The following is a 17550-nucleotide window of genomic DNA, read 5'->3' on the forward strand; positions in this document are numbered from 1 at the left end:
CGCTGAGACAGTCTTCAGGATAAACCTAGCAACTACCCATCTGCATTTCACACCACTAGAGCAGTACTGCCACGATCATCAGTTTTTATATAGCTTAATGCGTGCTGAAAGAGCCTGACCAGGCATGTCATTGTCACTCTTCTAATTTTAGTAGTGCTCAGGATAATGAATAAATGATTAAATCCTATACATGCCCACATGTGCACAGTAATAAACCAATTTGCTGCCGTGTGTTGGTGTGAAGCACAGAAGAGGTTGCATTCAATGAATGTGGACAACATACCAATAACTTAAAATATAAAATTTAAACCAGCATTTGTGAAAATAGAGACAATGCAAAGCAGTGCTGAAGAGTCCCAAAACTACAAATAATGATGAATTTTGTTCTGAACTGTAAATGTAGAGCAGTTGAAATTAATCCCACTTATTTCCTTTTTAATCAAAATTGGTAATTGAGCCACATTTTCTTCTGAACAAAGATTGTACTTCCTCATTACTCTGTTCTGAGTTTGGATTTTGGAACTGTCGCATTCTACCACACCCATGTAACACAATGAGTTAGAACCTAATTTGCTGCAAGGAGGGCTAACAAAGAGTTCTGCATGAGACTCTCCCTCACTTATGTTGAGCTTTTTGACATAGAAACAGTTATTCGGTAATTTTGTACAGCTCTCCCCCCATGACAAGATCTTTGTGAGAGTTTTCCATGAAGCACTCTCTCACTACTGCCAGCAAACCCTGCCCCATCTCCTCCACAGCAAGGCAACTGATAAATCCAGTACTTACAAAATCCAGACTAAACTTTTGTGTAGTTCTGGGTCAACAGATTCCAGATCAGAGAGCTGAATGGGTTTCCCCAGAAGCTGTTTGTAAAAGGGAACTGTGAAACCCCCGTTAATATAGTGTCCATGGAACACAGCCAAACCCATTATCCGACCAACAAAATGGAAATAAGACAAATGGTCCTGCAGGGAGAGGAGAGAAAAATCAGGCAGCAGGAAGACACTCCAACACTGACATCTTGTGGCTACCTAAGTGCAAGTTATCCGCAACCCTCTGGGCACGAGGAGCCACCATTTTTCCTCATAACATAACTAGGAACAGAAGCATTTAATAATTAAACATCTCAAACAAGTGTCTGCGCATTACCTAATAAATTGTCTTCTTCTATACCTCACAAACAGCAAAATTCAGAGAAAGAAAATCCCCATGAAAGCACCGGAATCCAAAAATATATGACAATTCCAAGCAAATTAGTTCATTCTTTGCTTAACGACCAAAATGTTTGTGCTCACTTACTCTTGAGGCAGCAGGGCATGTGCTTGTTTCATTCACGTGTCTTTTACATTACTCATATGCCTCAGTTTTCAAATTAGTTTAAGTTCTATCTCCCATTTATCTCCCCCAACTCACACAGAAAATTAATCATGTCAGGAAAAAATCCCCCATGCTAGTATAGAATTGCTGCTCCTTTTATGTTCTGCATCAATACAAGTTCTCCAATAAGGGAAAAAAGAGAAAGCACAGCAGCTTATTGCAAAAGGGCAAGCAAGACTTATGAGCCCCTACAGTCATGAAGTGAACACTGCTCGTGATGCAAGGATGTTTACACGACCATCTGCATGTAAAGCGATGAACATTTTTACCTACACGTATCATATCAGAATCAATGTGCAGCCCCATCCAGTACTGAGGAGTCTCAAATGACAACCTAAAGAATTCAGATACTTCAGATCTCAAACGAGATCTCCTCTCTCATGTTTTTCATTTCTGTACAACCCCCTCTCTTCTGCGCTATGTCAATATAAGATTTGTTAACACATCCTTACCCCTCTTCACTGTCTGTTTACACTCTTGGTGTGAAAAGACAGCTGTAACGAAAGCCTGCAAGGGACGAACGATCTCTTAAAGCAGGTACGTTGCTCAGAAGTCAATACTTACAGGATTGATAGAAGAGTCTGGATTGATTTGCAGCATGTAAATATTATCTGTAGAGTACTGGAAGAGTCCATAATATGGATTCAACATTTCATGGCACAGTAAATACAACCATTCTCTGAAAAAAAAAAAAAAAAGTGGTATTTTAGAAAGGAGAGCAACAATCAACTTAAGTTTGAGACAACACAGTTATTGTGAATCATCAACAGAGTTATCAGATACGAGTTTCTTATTTCTAATCAAATCATTTTGTACTGCCCTCCATTTGCAGACCAAAAGAGGTACGCTTAGAAGGCTATCAAGTGACTTACTTCACTCACAGGCAGCCTGGTTCAGTTTGTAAGTACTGAAGGAATTAACATCAATTAGCATAGTTAGTAAGCGATTAGGCAATACCATCATATTCCTCACCTGAAAGAGGCATACTTAAACAAATCGAATCTGAACAATATCCATTTCAAAAGCAAACAAATATTTTTACAGAATTTGAATATTTGTAGGCTAAAGAGGCCTGACCCTCCACAACCTGAATATTGCAGAGAAAAACTGTTGCTTAAAACCAGTTCACTCACTAGAGGTCTTTTTAAAAAAGCTGTTTTTCTGCAAATACATGACTAGAGAATCTCTGCTTTCATCAAAGAATTCAGAAGGGGCAGAGACCAAACCCATTAAAAGAAGACGGGTCTGGTAAATTCTCCTCTCATCTCAGTAACATACAAGGACCAGAACTGAACAAAAGCTATTTTTGACCTCCCCGCTTTCCCATGACAAACACTCCTTTCTTACTAAATTTGGTAGAGAACACCCATTGCAGGTGCAAAATATTCTGAGAGAACTATGAATTTTAATGCTTTGAAGTGGAGCAGTACTAATTTCAAAGAGTCTCTTCCAGCCAGTGAGCGATTATGAAAGACATCAGGGAAATACAGACATCAACAGTGAAGACCCTCAAGGTTGCCTCATGTTAAGGCAGCTCAGAACGTTCCAACTTCTTTCCTTTGTCCAGCCATAGGTTGCTGGGCAATGCAGCTTTTGTGGATTTGAAAAGTCCCTCCGTGAATTTATGTGAGGCATCTCAGCCACTGCACAGATGAGCATTCTGGCATTGATGTTACAATCGACTCCAGAACTGCTGCGGCTCTTAAGGAATTACTATTTTTAACAGGCAGGCAAGTCTGACCTAAAACTTTAGCCTTTGTTTAGGATTAGTTCATCTTGACTACTGCTCCAACAGATCAGGACTCTCTTGAATATGTCTTACAGATTAAAAAAGAAGCCCCATCGTCTTGGAATCCTTTCACCAAAAATAAGATGTGTAGTTAACAAAACTTGTACTCGGATTTGGATTTTACTTCAGAGTCTGTATGCTTCTTGACAGACCTTGCAATTTTAGCTGATCTCACTTTCACTGCTGAAACTGCATCATGTTGCTGAGACCAGCATTTTCTACAGCAAGATCAGTAGCCTACCCTAAACGAGCCTCCTACAATCACCAGGTAATGGTGATGAAAACAGATTCTTTATGAGGAAGAGGAGAAATGGAAACAATTCAATCTAGTGTTAACTCCAGTAGCATTCCCAAATCCAAAGCATACCAAATCATTTAGTATGAGCCTTTGACAGCAAGAGAGCTGCAGGACAACTGTTAAATCACAAGCCTTCACTTTCCAATCTACCCTGGAACAAAGACTGAACCCAAGACCAGTATCTATAAATAAGATCACCAAAAACTTGCATATACTATTAACAGATCATTTGAAAGTGAATATCAGCCACAGGTCACTTTAAGGACAATTTTACAGTTAAAAAGTGCCAGACAAACCCAAAATCTCACCTTGCTACTCCTCCATAATCCAGGCCTTCCTCTCCTCGAAATTTTACCATGAGCCTCTTTTTCAAGTCCTTTGGTCTCATCTTCATTATCTGACGGTAGGATTCCTGTACGTGTGTATAGATATATATAAACATATAATTTTTTTTAAAAACAGATTAGACATTTTATTTCCTTTCTATAATTAAACTCTACTAAGAAGCATTAGTATAATACCTGGATTGTTACTCAGCTACAGAAAACATTCTGTTAAAGGGCTAATCTAAAGCACATTCCAATGACAAATCTAATATTTGTTAGTATAAAGTCCACCGAATATTTAATTCCCTTTTGCTACACAAAAGGTGCTTAGAAAGTAATTCAGTCCAAGAACAGGAGAATTCCCAATCACAGCCACCTTTTACATGCCTAAATATACAAGTTATAACAGCAAGCCTACAGATGCCCTTCAACTGCTGCCATTTCTAAATGAAAAAGAATGATCATATTTGTCCGTAAAACCCTTGTGAAGTGTATGCAATTTAGCTCTCCTTTTGTAAGGTGCAGGAGTTTTAGCAACTGAAATTTTGTATTGGCAAAAGAGTACAAAAGCAATCTGTACTCAGAATTCGTTCTTACCAACTCCCATGTCAAACCCCATTCCTTTAGTTTCTTATTTTATCAGAGCTCGGATAACTCATTTGATGCTATCAGATTCACCAATTCTCTGATTAAACAAACCTGGTGTAATAAAAGATCCATTTTATTTATCTCTTGAACGACAAAAGCTGCTATTAGTAGTAAAGAGTCAAATACCTCAAATATTTCCTCTCTGGACACTTCAATGCGACAGTGACCAGCCTGCGGTTGCTGAAGAGAGAGCTCATGTCTAAGAACTTTCAATTTTTGTACCAAGTCTCTTTCATATCTCTGTGCAGGCAATTCCTCACCGTCTTCTAGTGACCCCTCATTTGGAGCTGGCAGAGGCTGCTGGCTGGGCTCTTTTAGCTGGCATTGATGGCTTTGAAAGAAAAGCAAAATATTTATTCTAGAAGCATAACAATAAGGAAGCTGTAAAAGCAACAGTGGAAAGAACTCATCAAGCTTCTCTAGGAGTAACTCGGAGTAAAACGTATATTCAGGTGGGTACTGTCTATAACATCACTACCCAACATTCAGGGATATAAGGGATATAGATTTTTACAATAGTCAAGAGTTTCAGCAATTTCCAGATAAGGTTTTTCTTTTTTTTTTTTTTTTCCCCTTTTTTTTTTTTTTTTTTTTTTTAATGGTAATAGGCTGCAGAAGGCATTCTCTGTTACTATGGAGCAAGATCACTGAATGCTGACTGAACAGTAATTAAAGACTTCGTGGTATTTCTCCCATATGGAGACAACTTTCAAGAGTGTAACATGAAAAGAGATCTCTAACACAACAACAGCTTTATAAATGGAACCACCTAACAACTGCTATGAACTTTTTTTTCCAGCTCCACCCAAAATAAGGCTGGGGATTACTGATGCAGTAAAAAGAATTGCATCTATGGTTATTAGAAGAGAAAGAAATACTTGTCCCAAATAGATGCAACTTCAAATATTCAACTATCCTTATCCATCAGGGATTTATTTGGGTTGCAGATCATTTTTTTTTTCATTGATTGATTGTTTTTTGTTGTTTTGTTTGTGTTTTGTTTTGATCCACAGCTGGCTTCAAGCAGACAACTCAGATCCACAAAAAATTCTTAGCTCAGGCACAAGCACTGTCAGACTGCTTCCAGGGTCATGTCTGTAACAGTTCAGCTGCTTTTGTGTGATGCAGAGCTTGAACTTATTAAATCCTGCTAAACCCAAGCTGGCTGTGCACAGCACCAGGCAACCAGACTGCGGCTGGCTTTATATTTCTGTTGTCTGGAGCTCAAGGAAGCACAAAGCCAGTTCAGGCCTAGCAGAGCTAGCACAGAGCTAGAAGAGCTGTCAGAGAGACATGAGCTGACTGCTGTGGAACTGCCTATCAGAACCCCCACCCTGCACCCCAGCATTTCTAGAACTGCCTATTTGCTCCAGCAGATCGTGGTCCAATTTTGCCAAACCAGCTTAAAAGATAAGTGTTGTGTCAAAATACACAAGCCCTGCCTTAAACTTGACTGCAAATGATAATAAAAACATTTTTGAAGAGTCTTTCCATGAAGGTTAACCAAAACTAATGCTGACAAACAATATTCAGACCAACTAGACCCACACAGGAACCTACCTCCTTCCATCTGCTCCCCAATATCATTATTACGTGTTTTTTTTTTCAGCCCTTCATGATTCCCAGACTGCAGTTAAAATTGTACAAAAATAAATGGTTTAAGAATCCAAACTTGAGGTGAGTTATTTATCATACAAGGTTCTTACTTCATGATGTGATGTAGTCGTGGATCTGTGAATTGTGTGGTTCTGTTGTTATGATCTACAAAATATATTCTTCCTGAAACTGTACTTCTAACTTCCCAGCCCGGAGGCAAAGGTCCTAGTTCATCACAATTCACACTGTTAAGGTCTCTAAGGAGAAAAGTAAACAAAGTTAAAGCACTTCTGAAGTTGAGATGAAACCAATTACACTCAGGGGATGGGGCGGGAGAATGCATTTGGTGCTCAGTGATTCTAGCTTTGGAAGTCTTGGTAGGAAGGTGAGAATAGCTGTTTTAATGTTGCCTTTTTAGAATCCTCAGTCTCAGCAGTGCAACTCCTTACGTCTGTCCTTTTAAGTCTTTGAAAGTAAAAAAGTCATGCAGCTTAGAAGTAACTTCAATATGCAATGTAGTCATTCAGGTGATGACAGGGCTTCTCAGGGCTATAAAAGGAGGAAGAGTCTTTTTTTTTCCATAGAAAAAAAAAAAATAAAGAAAAAATCCTATTAACACCAGGGTGATCTATGTGCAGAAAACCCAACAATTAATCAAAGGTCTCCACACCAACCACTTAACACCAGGTCCCAAAGGTCTCAACACCAAACGCCCAATAGGTTAAGAAGCCAAGACAGCCAAACGCTAGGATCACTTAAAAAGAAAAAAATCACCTCCTTAATTAGCAAGGTTAGAATCCTAAGTATTTGACCAAGAAATCATCCAGAGTAAGGCTTTAGTGACATATTCACCCCTTTCATCCCAGATAGCTTTAAGGTATCATCCTTTCTAAGTGCTGCTAAAGGTAGTCACTCACTTGCAGGTAGCACGTTAACATGTGAATTCAATGCATGGGATGGATTGACATTTAGAGAATTTAAAATGTTTCAGACCCCTGACACCTAATACAATAAAACCAAAGAATGGCAAGAAAAGGAAAAAGAGGAGCTTGAAGATTATTGTTTAGACAGAAAAGCTGTTGTTAAGCAAAATATTCTCTAGACAGCTGACACGGATTCATCTATTACCCAGGGTTGAAGACATCACTCTATAGATTTCCTTACCTAAATCTAACCACCCAGCATCAGCATAAGCAAGTAAACTGAGAGGCTTCAGCAAAGGTAGAAACACTTTGTACATCAAAGGCTTCATTACTGTCAGAGTGAGTATAAGCCAGCAGGGGGTACACAGGGAGACAGACAAGCCTTTGTTAGGCTCCTTAAAAGAAGATTATAGTTGTAACCATTTGTTTCAATCAGCTGTGCATCTGAAAGTACTTTAGAGATCTGATTACATCAAGTTTTAACCTACATCTGTGCTAAATGCCAAGGTTAGGGTTTTGCACTGTAACTAGTAAAGAAAAGCCACCTTGAACTGAAATAAAACAAGCGACCTGTGACGCACAAGAAACTGTTGTGTCCACTTATTTGCTGGTCCCAAAAATCTAAGATTTGTACAGAAAAGAAGCAATAACTTTTGTTAGGCATCACTGGAAGAAGAGACACGGCTTTGGGCACGCAAGCCTGCCGTGAGTGACACAAATGAGCACTGTCATTTCTTCTTCCAACTACAGCAGCTAATCTAACATCAGCTATTTTCTCTCTCTCTAAACCTTATTTCTCATATCCTCCCATACGCTGTTATTATATCAACGCTTTTGCCTACACTGCTTTATATAATTTTTCTAATATCCTGTATCACGCCGGTGTATTATGCAGCCAGCACAGCAGCTGAAGAGTTACAAACTTTGTGTTTTACCACAGAATCTGGCGTGCAGGTGGCCCAGTGAAACAGCCCAGACTCAGAGCCCCTCAAGGAAGAGAGCCAGACCTTAGTCACAAAGACCTGGATTAACTGCAGGTTAAGTTTTAAAGAGGCTTTACTAAATTAATCATGTGGAGGATTCAAATTTTCTAGCTGCAAATCATTGGTCTGAAGCACAAAAACCCCAACGCTATTTCAAGTTTCAAGATGAGAATTGATCTCTGTTTCAGTTATACAGGAGTGTGCACTATTGTATGAGAAGCTGCAAATTCAATACTCAGGAAGTAATGGCTTTAAGGCAGTGGTCACCTTTTTCTTTCATGTACAGTTCAAACTGGTTTTGGACAAAGTTTGGGTTAGATTCAGAAATCTGTAACTTAAAAAAAAAAAAAAAAAAGGAAGCCACATGGACATTCTGGGAAGAATTTGTCAAATGGGAATTCCCAAAGGACTACACAGGTTTCTTTCTTTTGTTTTACATGATTCACAGGTGAATAATTTTCTCTTTCAAAAAGTCATCTTTAATGTGTGGCAAAATGCTAACTGGAGAGGTCACAAATTATTCCTCTGCTCTCACCTTTCCCTTTAAATTTAGATAGTCCATTTTACAGATTTTTGCTCTTTACGATTCAGCTCACTTCTGTACACACACACACAATTCCCCCCCAACGATGAGTTTGCAACTATAAATCCATACCTTGGTATCCTAGGGTCATGCCATGTGCTAACTCCAGTCTGTGTGTGCAAAAAATAAACCTGTCCCTGTACTGTTGTTCTTTGTTCTGCAAAAAGAGAGAAAAGATTAGTGTAAATTACAAATCTGAAATAAACAACCCTGAATAACAGTTTGTTTGAAGCCATTAGTGTATATACTGTCTTTCTGCCAATGCTAGGAGAAAGCACTTGAGCCATCCCACCTGATGTCTTGCAGCATGGACTACTTTGTCTTTAAATGCTGTCTTCACAAATTTACTTGACTACACATTTCAATAATCCTTTTCAAACTCACAAATCCTGGCACCAACATGTTTCAGTTTGTATTTTTAGATTTTCAGACAACCCAAACCCCCAAACTGGATTTCTTTCCTCCTAGATTTGGCGTGCTCTTTTCTGAGCTTTAAATTCCCCTTAATCTTATCCTTCCTAATCTTCTGTACTACTGGCTTCTTTGTTGCTTTTATATTTTCCCGATCTTTTCTCAAACGTGGGCTCAAACTTACACGACATGCCAAGGGGGAAGGAAAAAAATAGCATTACTGCTCTAGTTTAAAGAGCTCTTTACATTCGTTCTCCCTAGATACACAGCCAAGATTAGCAGTGAATTTTCTATAACAGCATCAAACCACAAACTCATGTTTAATTCACCGTCAACCCCTCAGTGTATCCTGGAGTAGGCAACTGCTAATTAGACACTCTCAGACTTGCATCTGCACTGTTTAGTTCCTTTTCCAAAATGCAGACCATTAGATGCACACACATACTGCATGTCCTGACAGGCAAACCACAACTATATGTTAAAAGGGGAGATTTTTTGCTCTGAAGTCTTTTGAAAACCAAAATTTAATAGTTCTGGAGAACTCTTACCATAGCCTTCTGGTAGGTCAGGAGACTGGTGACCATGGGGTCTGTTCTGAGGTGTCTGTACATGACCTCTGACTTCAGGAGTCCGAAGTCGCTGTGCCTGAAGCCTCTGATCTTGACTGGGGGACTCTACAAAGCGACAATTGCCTCCACCAGCAGCCCCGGTAGTGTCTGTGTACGGTGCTGGCTCCTCCATAAAACAGCTCAGTGGCCTTCCCGGTCCGGAATCTTCATAAACCGTTCTGAAAATGGGGAAACTTCAAGAGTTTCCATCACAAAGAAGTGAATGCAGAAATAACTTTTTCTCTATCTGTTACTTCAAGTACCACAATTTTAAACACAGGATAAGACACTAACATTTTCATACCCCGAATTTCTAAGCTAAACAGAAATGCCATAAGCACTGGTAACAAGAAATGTCAAGTCCTAGCCAGTTTAGCATATTTTCTTCAAATAAGTATTCAGCTGTAACCCTACTACCTGTTATGTATTCCCAGACAAGATATTAGTCACACTACTATTTAATATTTTGAGCGTTCCTTATATTCTTCCCACATATAAACTGTTTTTCTAATTAAGCGTAAAGAAAGCAATTCTTACCCTTCATTCTCCAAAAGCCCTCTGCAGTCTACTACAGAACCTCCTGTGCCTATTCTGTCCCGTGTCTGTAAACTGACTGAAATAAAAACCAAACACAAGTTAATAATAAAAGAACAATTGTTGCCTAAACAATAACATCAACCACTGCACAACCCACATTTATAGAGGGTAAAATATTAAGGAACACTAAATCTTAGCACGCATGAGAGCACACCACTTACCACAACCCCTTCTATAACCCTAAAGCATTATTCATTTAAAAAAAGGGAGAAAAGAAACCAGAGGCATCACATCATCAGAACTTAAGCTGAGTCTATTTCTGTAAATATCAAACATGCCAGGTTCTACATCTGCATTTCATGAGGATTCAGAAAGGTTAGCTAGAAAGAAACAGCTCGCCACTAGATGTCATCGTTACGGTTAGAATTTAGGCTTTGCCAAACATTTATGGGCTTGGGTTTGATGTGGGGGAGAGGCACCGCAGTGTGGTAAAATGGGTTAAGTTAGGCGTACAACTAGCATTGCTGAAATTTGGAAAGGGGTTACATGAGCCAACGACCAAGAATGGTATTAAAACTGCAATTCACAACATTTCTTCTACCTCCTTTAGGTCCTCTTTTCCAGGTAACATTCTGTTTGCCTGTCACCTCCATCCCAATACAATCAGTTTTTCAGACCATTCACCCTTCCAGAGCTGCATTAGAACCCTTGCCAAATGCACTCCCTATTTTTAATATTGTTTCCCATTATCTAATGAGAGAAACCAAACTGCTATGTAGGAGTACAACAAAAAAAAATCATGTTATGCAATTTAATCCCATTAAAGTCTGAAGAAACAGCACAGAAAAGGCACTGAAGCAATGACTGGGGGTTTCTGTTTTTAATACAGCATTTGCCCATGTTCTGTATTTACCTAAGAAGATAAATATTTAACCAAGAGCGTTCTTACCCACTATTTGGCCTCGTACAGCATCAGTATCTGTGGGATTTAGTTTGCATAGATCCAAACGCTGGTCTGCAAATGAGAATTGGAAACATCAACAAAACACTGAGGGGCTGGGGGACAACACTACCCACTACTCAAACTCATGGCACTGAAGGCTCTTGGCTGTGCCAGGCAGGGACTGCTCTTACATCCAGTATCTTTTAGCCTGCTGATGGCATTGGAGAGCAGTCGGACACACCCCAGGAAGCCAGCTCCCTGTTTCTTGTGGATTTTTTTATGGTTCCATACGCTGATGGTTATGGAATCCGTCTTGCCAACGTATCTAGAAAAACACATATTGGAAGAGTAATTTTAGAAAAAAAATATCAACTTTTTACTCTACAGCATTTATGCTTTATTTGGTACAAATTCTGATACATTTTAGTCCATTGGTCATGCTTCTTTATTATAAATGCAGAAGCGCTTAAGGCTGAAAAAGTGTTATTAATGAATTACTGTGCTATGATTTTACACAGCACATTAAATTGATATTTCTGCAGCACGAATTAACTACAGACAGCCTCATTAAAACCTACGCGTCAAGCTAATTAATGTACAAAATTTTTAAATTTATGTTTCTAATATTTTGAAGAAAATAAATCACTACAACAAGGACAATCTTTTCTAAAAGCTGGGCTGCACTGCTCCAGTAGAGCTTGCTCTAAGCAGTTGCGCTGTGTACCTAACACACAGATGTTGCCACATTCAAACACGTAGAAGCAAGAGATGTAACACTTTATTTACAGCTAATTTTTTATTATTGCAAAAATGAGTCCTCCTCAGCAAATGCGATTCTTCTTGGTAACAAAAAATGAAGCTGCAGTGGCAATCCCTGCACTTCGTTTAACAGATAAATCTCAGAGTTTTTACTTATGACCTAAGAAATAACTCACAGATCATAATGCTGGTTCCATTTGGGGTCCAACGTGTTCTTCACAGTGTCAGTTGAATGGCACTGACCTGACCCATCAACAACTATTTTTGCAAATGGGTCAGGAAGTCCTGTGGAAGGGAAAAGGGACCGTTAAACTCGATGCTTTTTCTTTTCTTTCTTCCTTTTGTTTTGTTTTGTTTCTCCCAATACAATGCTATTCTCAAGAAAGGAAAGGTGCCATTATCCTAAAACTATTTTAGTAAATCCAAACTGAGTTCCTAATTAAAGAACAAGGTACTTCTGCCCTACCCATTGATAACTGCCATAAATTGTATAAGAACTTAGAAAACAAAAGGCTAAATGTGCTTAATTTAACAGTGCTTAAGTGGCCCATGCATACAAGAAGTGGGCATTTTGACTCAGTCCTTAACATGACATTGAGACTCCAGTTGGACCCTTGGCAAGTTTTTTTGGTTGGCTGGTTTTTAACAATTACATCCCTATGAGATAGATGCTATTGGTAACCCTCACAAAAAGATTATAAGTAGCAACCTGCTTGCGGTCTCATCAGCCAGACTTCCAACTTGAATTTGCAAGTCCTTGGTCTTTCCAAGGCTAGAGCCTACATCACCCAAATACAATTCAGAGCAATGTGCATTTATGTAGTACTGCAAGCAGGGAACCACAGAACAAATCACATACCCAAATGAGCCATGACAGTAATGCACAATCTGCAAACAAACCTGATTAATCAAGAGCAGAAAGTTACACAATTGGGGCATACTTACTGAAGAAATCTTTCTTTGCAAGGTTCTTGGCACATAATACTGCAAAACAAAATACCAGATAAAGAAATGTTAAGACCATAAATAAAACCTTCCAGCAATCATACCAGTTACAACAGTACGTGACCTGCACTCTTAAAGAAACACAGATATTATACACAAGCGTTGTTTTCTTCACCTGTGATGGGAATTCACGCTTACAGAAAGAAGAAAATCCTTTTGCTGCTTTTGTTCTATTGTTGCAAAGATTTAATGAATGTGCCATTGCATTAAAGCCTGCAAACTCTCTATATTACATGCTCACACAAGTGCTAAAACAGAATTTTGCTGCCGTTGTTTCAGAACCCACCCATTTTACAACGAGCACTAAGCAGGTTTTGAATCAAGAAGGGTTCTGGGGCTCCTGGAGAAGACTTCTGTATGGAGTCCCATCAAAGGCTGCGCAACCTCCTGCTCTTTGCATGCAGAAGGTTTGTGGTACCTTGTAAAAGAAAGCATCAGCGGCTGCTGTACCAGCCCAACACCTCACAAATACAGAAAGGTTTGGGGATGGGTATCACAGGACCTCATTCAGGAGAAAAAAAATATATATATACTGGGAAAAAAAAAGCATCAAGTTTTACTCCTTTGGAAGGGCCACAAACGAGACATCATTTCCCTTTCTCCAATTGGACTGAATAACCAAGTAGTTTAAGCAACAATTAGATCAGGAAACTTGCATCAATCTCTCTTTCTCTTAGGTCTGTTACCAGCTACAAGCCTCATTTTGCTTTTCAGTAAGGGCTGCTCGGTACGATCTCAGCAATTCAAGTTGCTCAGAATCTGCTGAACTCTTAGAGCAGGCCAGGAAAAGTCACCACAGAGCCAAAGATGAAAATATTAGAGCTATAACTTATCGAAAACTGGGAGAAAGAGAGAAAGAAGAAAGAAAGATTATAAAAGACCCAACTATCTTTGAGGTAGCCTCTTCCCCCACCAAGTTCTGATGTTCCAGCACAAGAACAAATGCTCAGAAAACATCGAGACGGCCACGTCCCCCAAAATGTGGTAATTTTTTTTATCATCATTTTTTGCACTTCTGAGGGAATTTCACCTCTCAACTCCAGAGCAATGCCCACCTGCTAAAATACCTGGCAGAATAAAATCTACCTTGTCTCACACGTCAACAGACCGAAGCCTTAACCCGTAAGTTAAAATTAGTGTAAAAATACACAAATCCTTTCTTTTATCAATAATTAAAGCAGCTGCAAAAGGAAACTGTTGTTCGAAGGGATTAAAAATTCCGTACTTCTAACACTGACAAACCGCAGAATCAGAGAAGGCTCCTCTCAAGTATTCAATTTCAACAGCTGACCAAAACCAAGGAGGCTGAAGGACTACAGCAGTGTGATTTGAACTCAAACAGGATTACAGAATCACAGACCTCTGCTCTATAGATTAATTTCCTCTTCCTGTCCTGGGCGCTTTGGAAGAAAAAATACCAGAAAACCAAGGAACGAGTACAGGTAAAATCAGAACCTGAATTTTAAAGTACCAGTGAGTGGTGGAGCTTCTCCTTTCTTAAATAACTCACTCCGTGTCCTATCCCCAGTTCTAAGAATCCATTATTAAGCTGGTTTTCCACGCCATCTGTAACAACCCGAGTACCGTCGGCCTTTATAATTATTCCATTTATTCTGTATTTCAGGTGTGCTCTCTAGAGCTAACCAGCAGCCCAAGTTTCATAAGCTATTATTGAAGAATTATATTCTGCATTTAATGCTTTTCCCTCTGCCACAGGCTTTCGGTCCGCAGTAGAGGAGCGCGGCTGCCAATTTTCCAGTTGCAGCCTGTGAAACCCTCAATTTCAGGTTGCAAAAATCATTACTCTTTCTAGTAAGAAAAACACTGCCCCAGCAGCTGGTAGCAGGAAGAAACCTTGACGGAGCTGTCTCTAGAAGCAGCCTGCCCAAGAGCGACCGGTGGCTTTGCTCTACTATTTGCACGTTAAACTCGCTATGGCAAAAATATTTCCAAGTGCCCTATCACTTAAAAGCTACACGGTTCGAAATTCCAGTAGAGAAACGGGTGACAAAGGTCACCAACAGGACAATTGGGCACAAAACTGTGCCAGGAGCCAGGCTGAGAGCCCCTCCCTGCTCTGCAAAGCCGTGCTCGTGCCAGATTTACTTCTTAACCACACTGCCTCCAACGGGACTTGTGCACGACTTTCTTCTAAGCCAGTACGGCTCCGTGTCAGCAGCAGGAATCTCCCCTTGTGTGTTGCAAAGTTACAGAAGTTACCGATTCTCCTGCCTCGGTCATTTGCATTCTGCCTCCTGAACGCCAAGGGACTTGTTTCGGCTTGACACGGGATTTGTTTGGACGGCGCTGCGCATTGCCGCGCGGCGCTGGGGAGCTGCTTTTACAGGGCAGAGCCCCAGCACTGCTCAAACAATGTCTTCACGTCAAGATTATAATATTTATAAAGGGATGGGAATGTTTTTTTTTAAAGTACCTGACATTACTGAGATAATTTCAAAGGGTAAATTAGCCAGCTGGGGAAAAGCACTAGCGTGAAAGCGTATTTGGCAGGAGGTGAAGAAAGGACGAGCCGTAGACGGAGTCGGTATTCACCCTGGGGATGTCTTCGGTGCAGTTTGAGTGCGTGGAGCCGTGCCCGTGCCAGCCCCCGTTGTCCACCCAGCTCCCAGGGCAGGAGTGAATCACCTGCTGTGGCTCGGGAGGTGCTGCGGGAGGGCCAGCAGCCAGGCGCAGGAAGGACGGCGCGGCGGCACCGCTGCCTTCACAACCCGGGCTGAGAATTGCATCAGCAAGCTGCTGCTCCACCAGCAGGCCACCCATCCTTCTTCGGGAAGGAGGCCGAGGAAGAGAGCCTGGGCGAGGAACCATTTCAAACACCCTCAGCAGAGACAGGCCCAGGCTGCAAATCAAAGCCGGGGCGGGCAGGTTCCTCCTCCTGACTCGTCTGCGCCCAGAGCAGCCAAATCTGTGAGTGGGCCACGCTCGCTCGCCCTTTGCTCTGTGCTCTGAGTTAAAGCTAAGCACCTCCTTGCTCAAATTAAGTTTTTTTTTTGCATGTGGATAGGAGCCGAGCCAACGACGGCATTCAATTTAGCACTCGAGTCGATTCTGAAGACGAGACAAACCAGCACTGCGTCCACGTCGGCTGCAGGAGCGGGGGGAAGGTCGTACTGCAAGGCGCGGGCAGGCAAAGCTCCCAGTCATCTTCGGCCTTCCTTTGATATTCCAGGTTAATCATTTGTGCCTGTACAAACACGCAGCTGGATTCCAGGATACATTCGTTTTACTTTCTGACAGAAAGTAAACACGAGGCCAGCGGGCTGGTGACGTAGAAAGGACTTGACTTAATATTTACTTGTGCGCAGACCATCTCGAATCACGGAGATACGCAGCGTGACCACGGAAAGCCCCACGGGCTGGCCGAGTGCTTGGAGGTGCAAGGAACGCCAAGGGAAAGCTTTCTTGGGAGCGGAGGGGAATAAGGATCCCATCGTAAAATGAAACTGAAGTTACTGCATACCACTGAAAATTAAAAAGGCTGCAAAATGCGATGCAAGCAGGCGATGGGAACGTGGCTGGTAACGCGTCGAAGCCTGCCGGGCTCTTTTGGCTCGTGGGGCTGGCAACCTGTGGGTCAGGTGGGGAGGGCCCCATGCTGCCTGCTCCTCTCGGCGAGGCTCTTCCATCCTGAAAAGGGTGGCAGAAGACTGCACGGACAAATAACGTGCTCCAAGTGTAAAAAAATAATCCCCCAGAAAGAAAAAAAGAGCGCGCATCAGCCATTTCCCGCATGCTGCTCCGGCCCCCTCGAGGCACCGCAGCCCACAATTAAAATCTTTGCTGGATGTGTTTTATGAGATCGCTTCTCGTCCGAACGGTTCGGTGCATTTTGTGTGGAAAATACTCCGAATACCACAAGCCACCCCCCCCCGAAACGCCTTTACGAGCGGCTCTACTTGGCGTCCCTATTCCCTGCACATAACCTTAAATGAGACTTCTCTGCAGATAAACGTCTGGTTTTATTTCTACTACCAGGCAACCCGTGAAGGTTTTTAAGTTTTTTTTTTTTTTTTTTTTAAGGCTGACAATCATTTATGTTTGATGGGGTACAAGAGGCAAGTTGAATGGAAAAGGAAAGATGGCTAAAGGCAGCAAGTGTGTAAAAATGTGGTTTCTTTGCAGCTAACCACATCACTGAGCTAAAACACCCCGTTTTATTCACATATCGAAGCTTAAGTTGTCACCACAAAGGCCAAGGTTTCTATTCTAGTCTTTTTCTTGTTTGCTTTAGGAATACTTTTGGTCTTCCTCTCTGTCTGCAACGCAGAAACCCACAGACTGCTTTAACTTCTCAGTAACCGAGCCTGAACCGCTGCCGTGCCTAACGCCCAGACACAACCCCAAGCCTTACGTTACGTTTGCAAAACAGAGCAATTACCTGTACAGAACTCATTTTACAGACATGGATGCATGGATGTGCACACCATCCTTCATCATCCTTGCCTTCATTACTAATCTCGGTATCACCGTGCCAAGAAAGTTGCAATCTGACAGGTAAGCCACCCAAAAAAACCCAAATCCCCTCCGACTTCAGGGCTGTGTACATCACACCTCACCACCTGAAGACTCCGCCTGAACTCAGGCTAGAGCTGAACTCAGCCAGCAAATTAAAGCAGTGCTTCATTAGAAAACCTCAGCTCTCAGAGAGCTGCTAGATTTGGTACACGAAGCCTTTTTGTGGCCCTTTTGTGTAGGCTGCAGTAAAAATCAAAGCCTCTTTTCAAGGCATGCTTTCCTCGTGGG

The 17550-nt window shown here is 41.2% G+C and overlaps 1 protein-coding gene across 4 annotated transcripts in view; it reads right to left on the bottom strand.

Annotated features, from left to right (window-relative positions):
- Positions 1–17550, bottom strand: part of SMURF1 (SMAD specific E3 ubiquitin protein ligase 1) — a 45978-nt gene that overhangs the window by 7736 nt on the left and 20692 nt on the right. For 2 of the 4 annotated variants that reach the window (XM_082772054.1, XM_082772053.1), the window contains exons 2-13: positions 12727–12765; positions 11958–12066; positions 11214–11347; positions 11029–11094; positions 10080–10155; positions 9483–9721; positions 8596–8680; positions 6145–6291; positions 4565–4769; positions 3773–3876; positions 1942–2056; positions 787–965 (exon numbers count right to left, since the gene is read on the bottom strand). In XM_082772054.1, coding sequence (XP_082628180.1) covers positions 787–965; positions 1942–2056; positions 3773–3876; positions 4565–4769; positions 6145–6291; positions 8596–8680; positions 9483–9721; positions 10080–10155; positions 11029–11094; positions 11214–11347; positions 11958–12066; positions 12727–12765 — 1498 coding nt within the window. Of the gene's footprint in view, positions 1–786; positions 966–1941; positions 2057–3772; positions 3877–4564; positions 4770–6144; positions 6292–8595; positions 8681–9482; positions 9737–10079; positions 10156–11028; positions 11095–11213; positions 11348–11957; positions 12067–12726; positions 12766–17550 lie in introns of all 4 variants that reach the window. The other 2 variants (XM_082772052.1, XM_082772051.1) reach the window with 1 other exon arrangement.

Source organism: Aythya marila, assembly GCF_965140915.1.
Source record: "Aythya marila genome assembly, chromosome: 15".
Taxonomy (NCBI): domain Eukaryota; kingdom Metazoa; phylum Chordata; class Aves; order Anseriformes; family Anatidae; genus Aythya; species Aythya marila.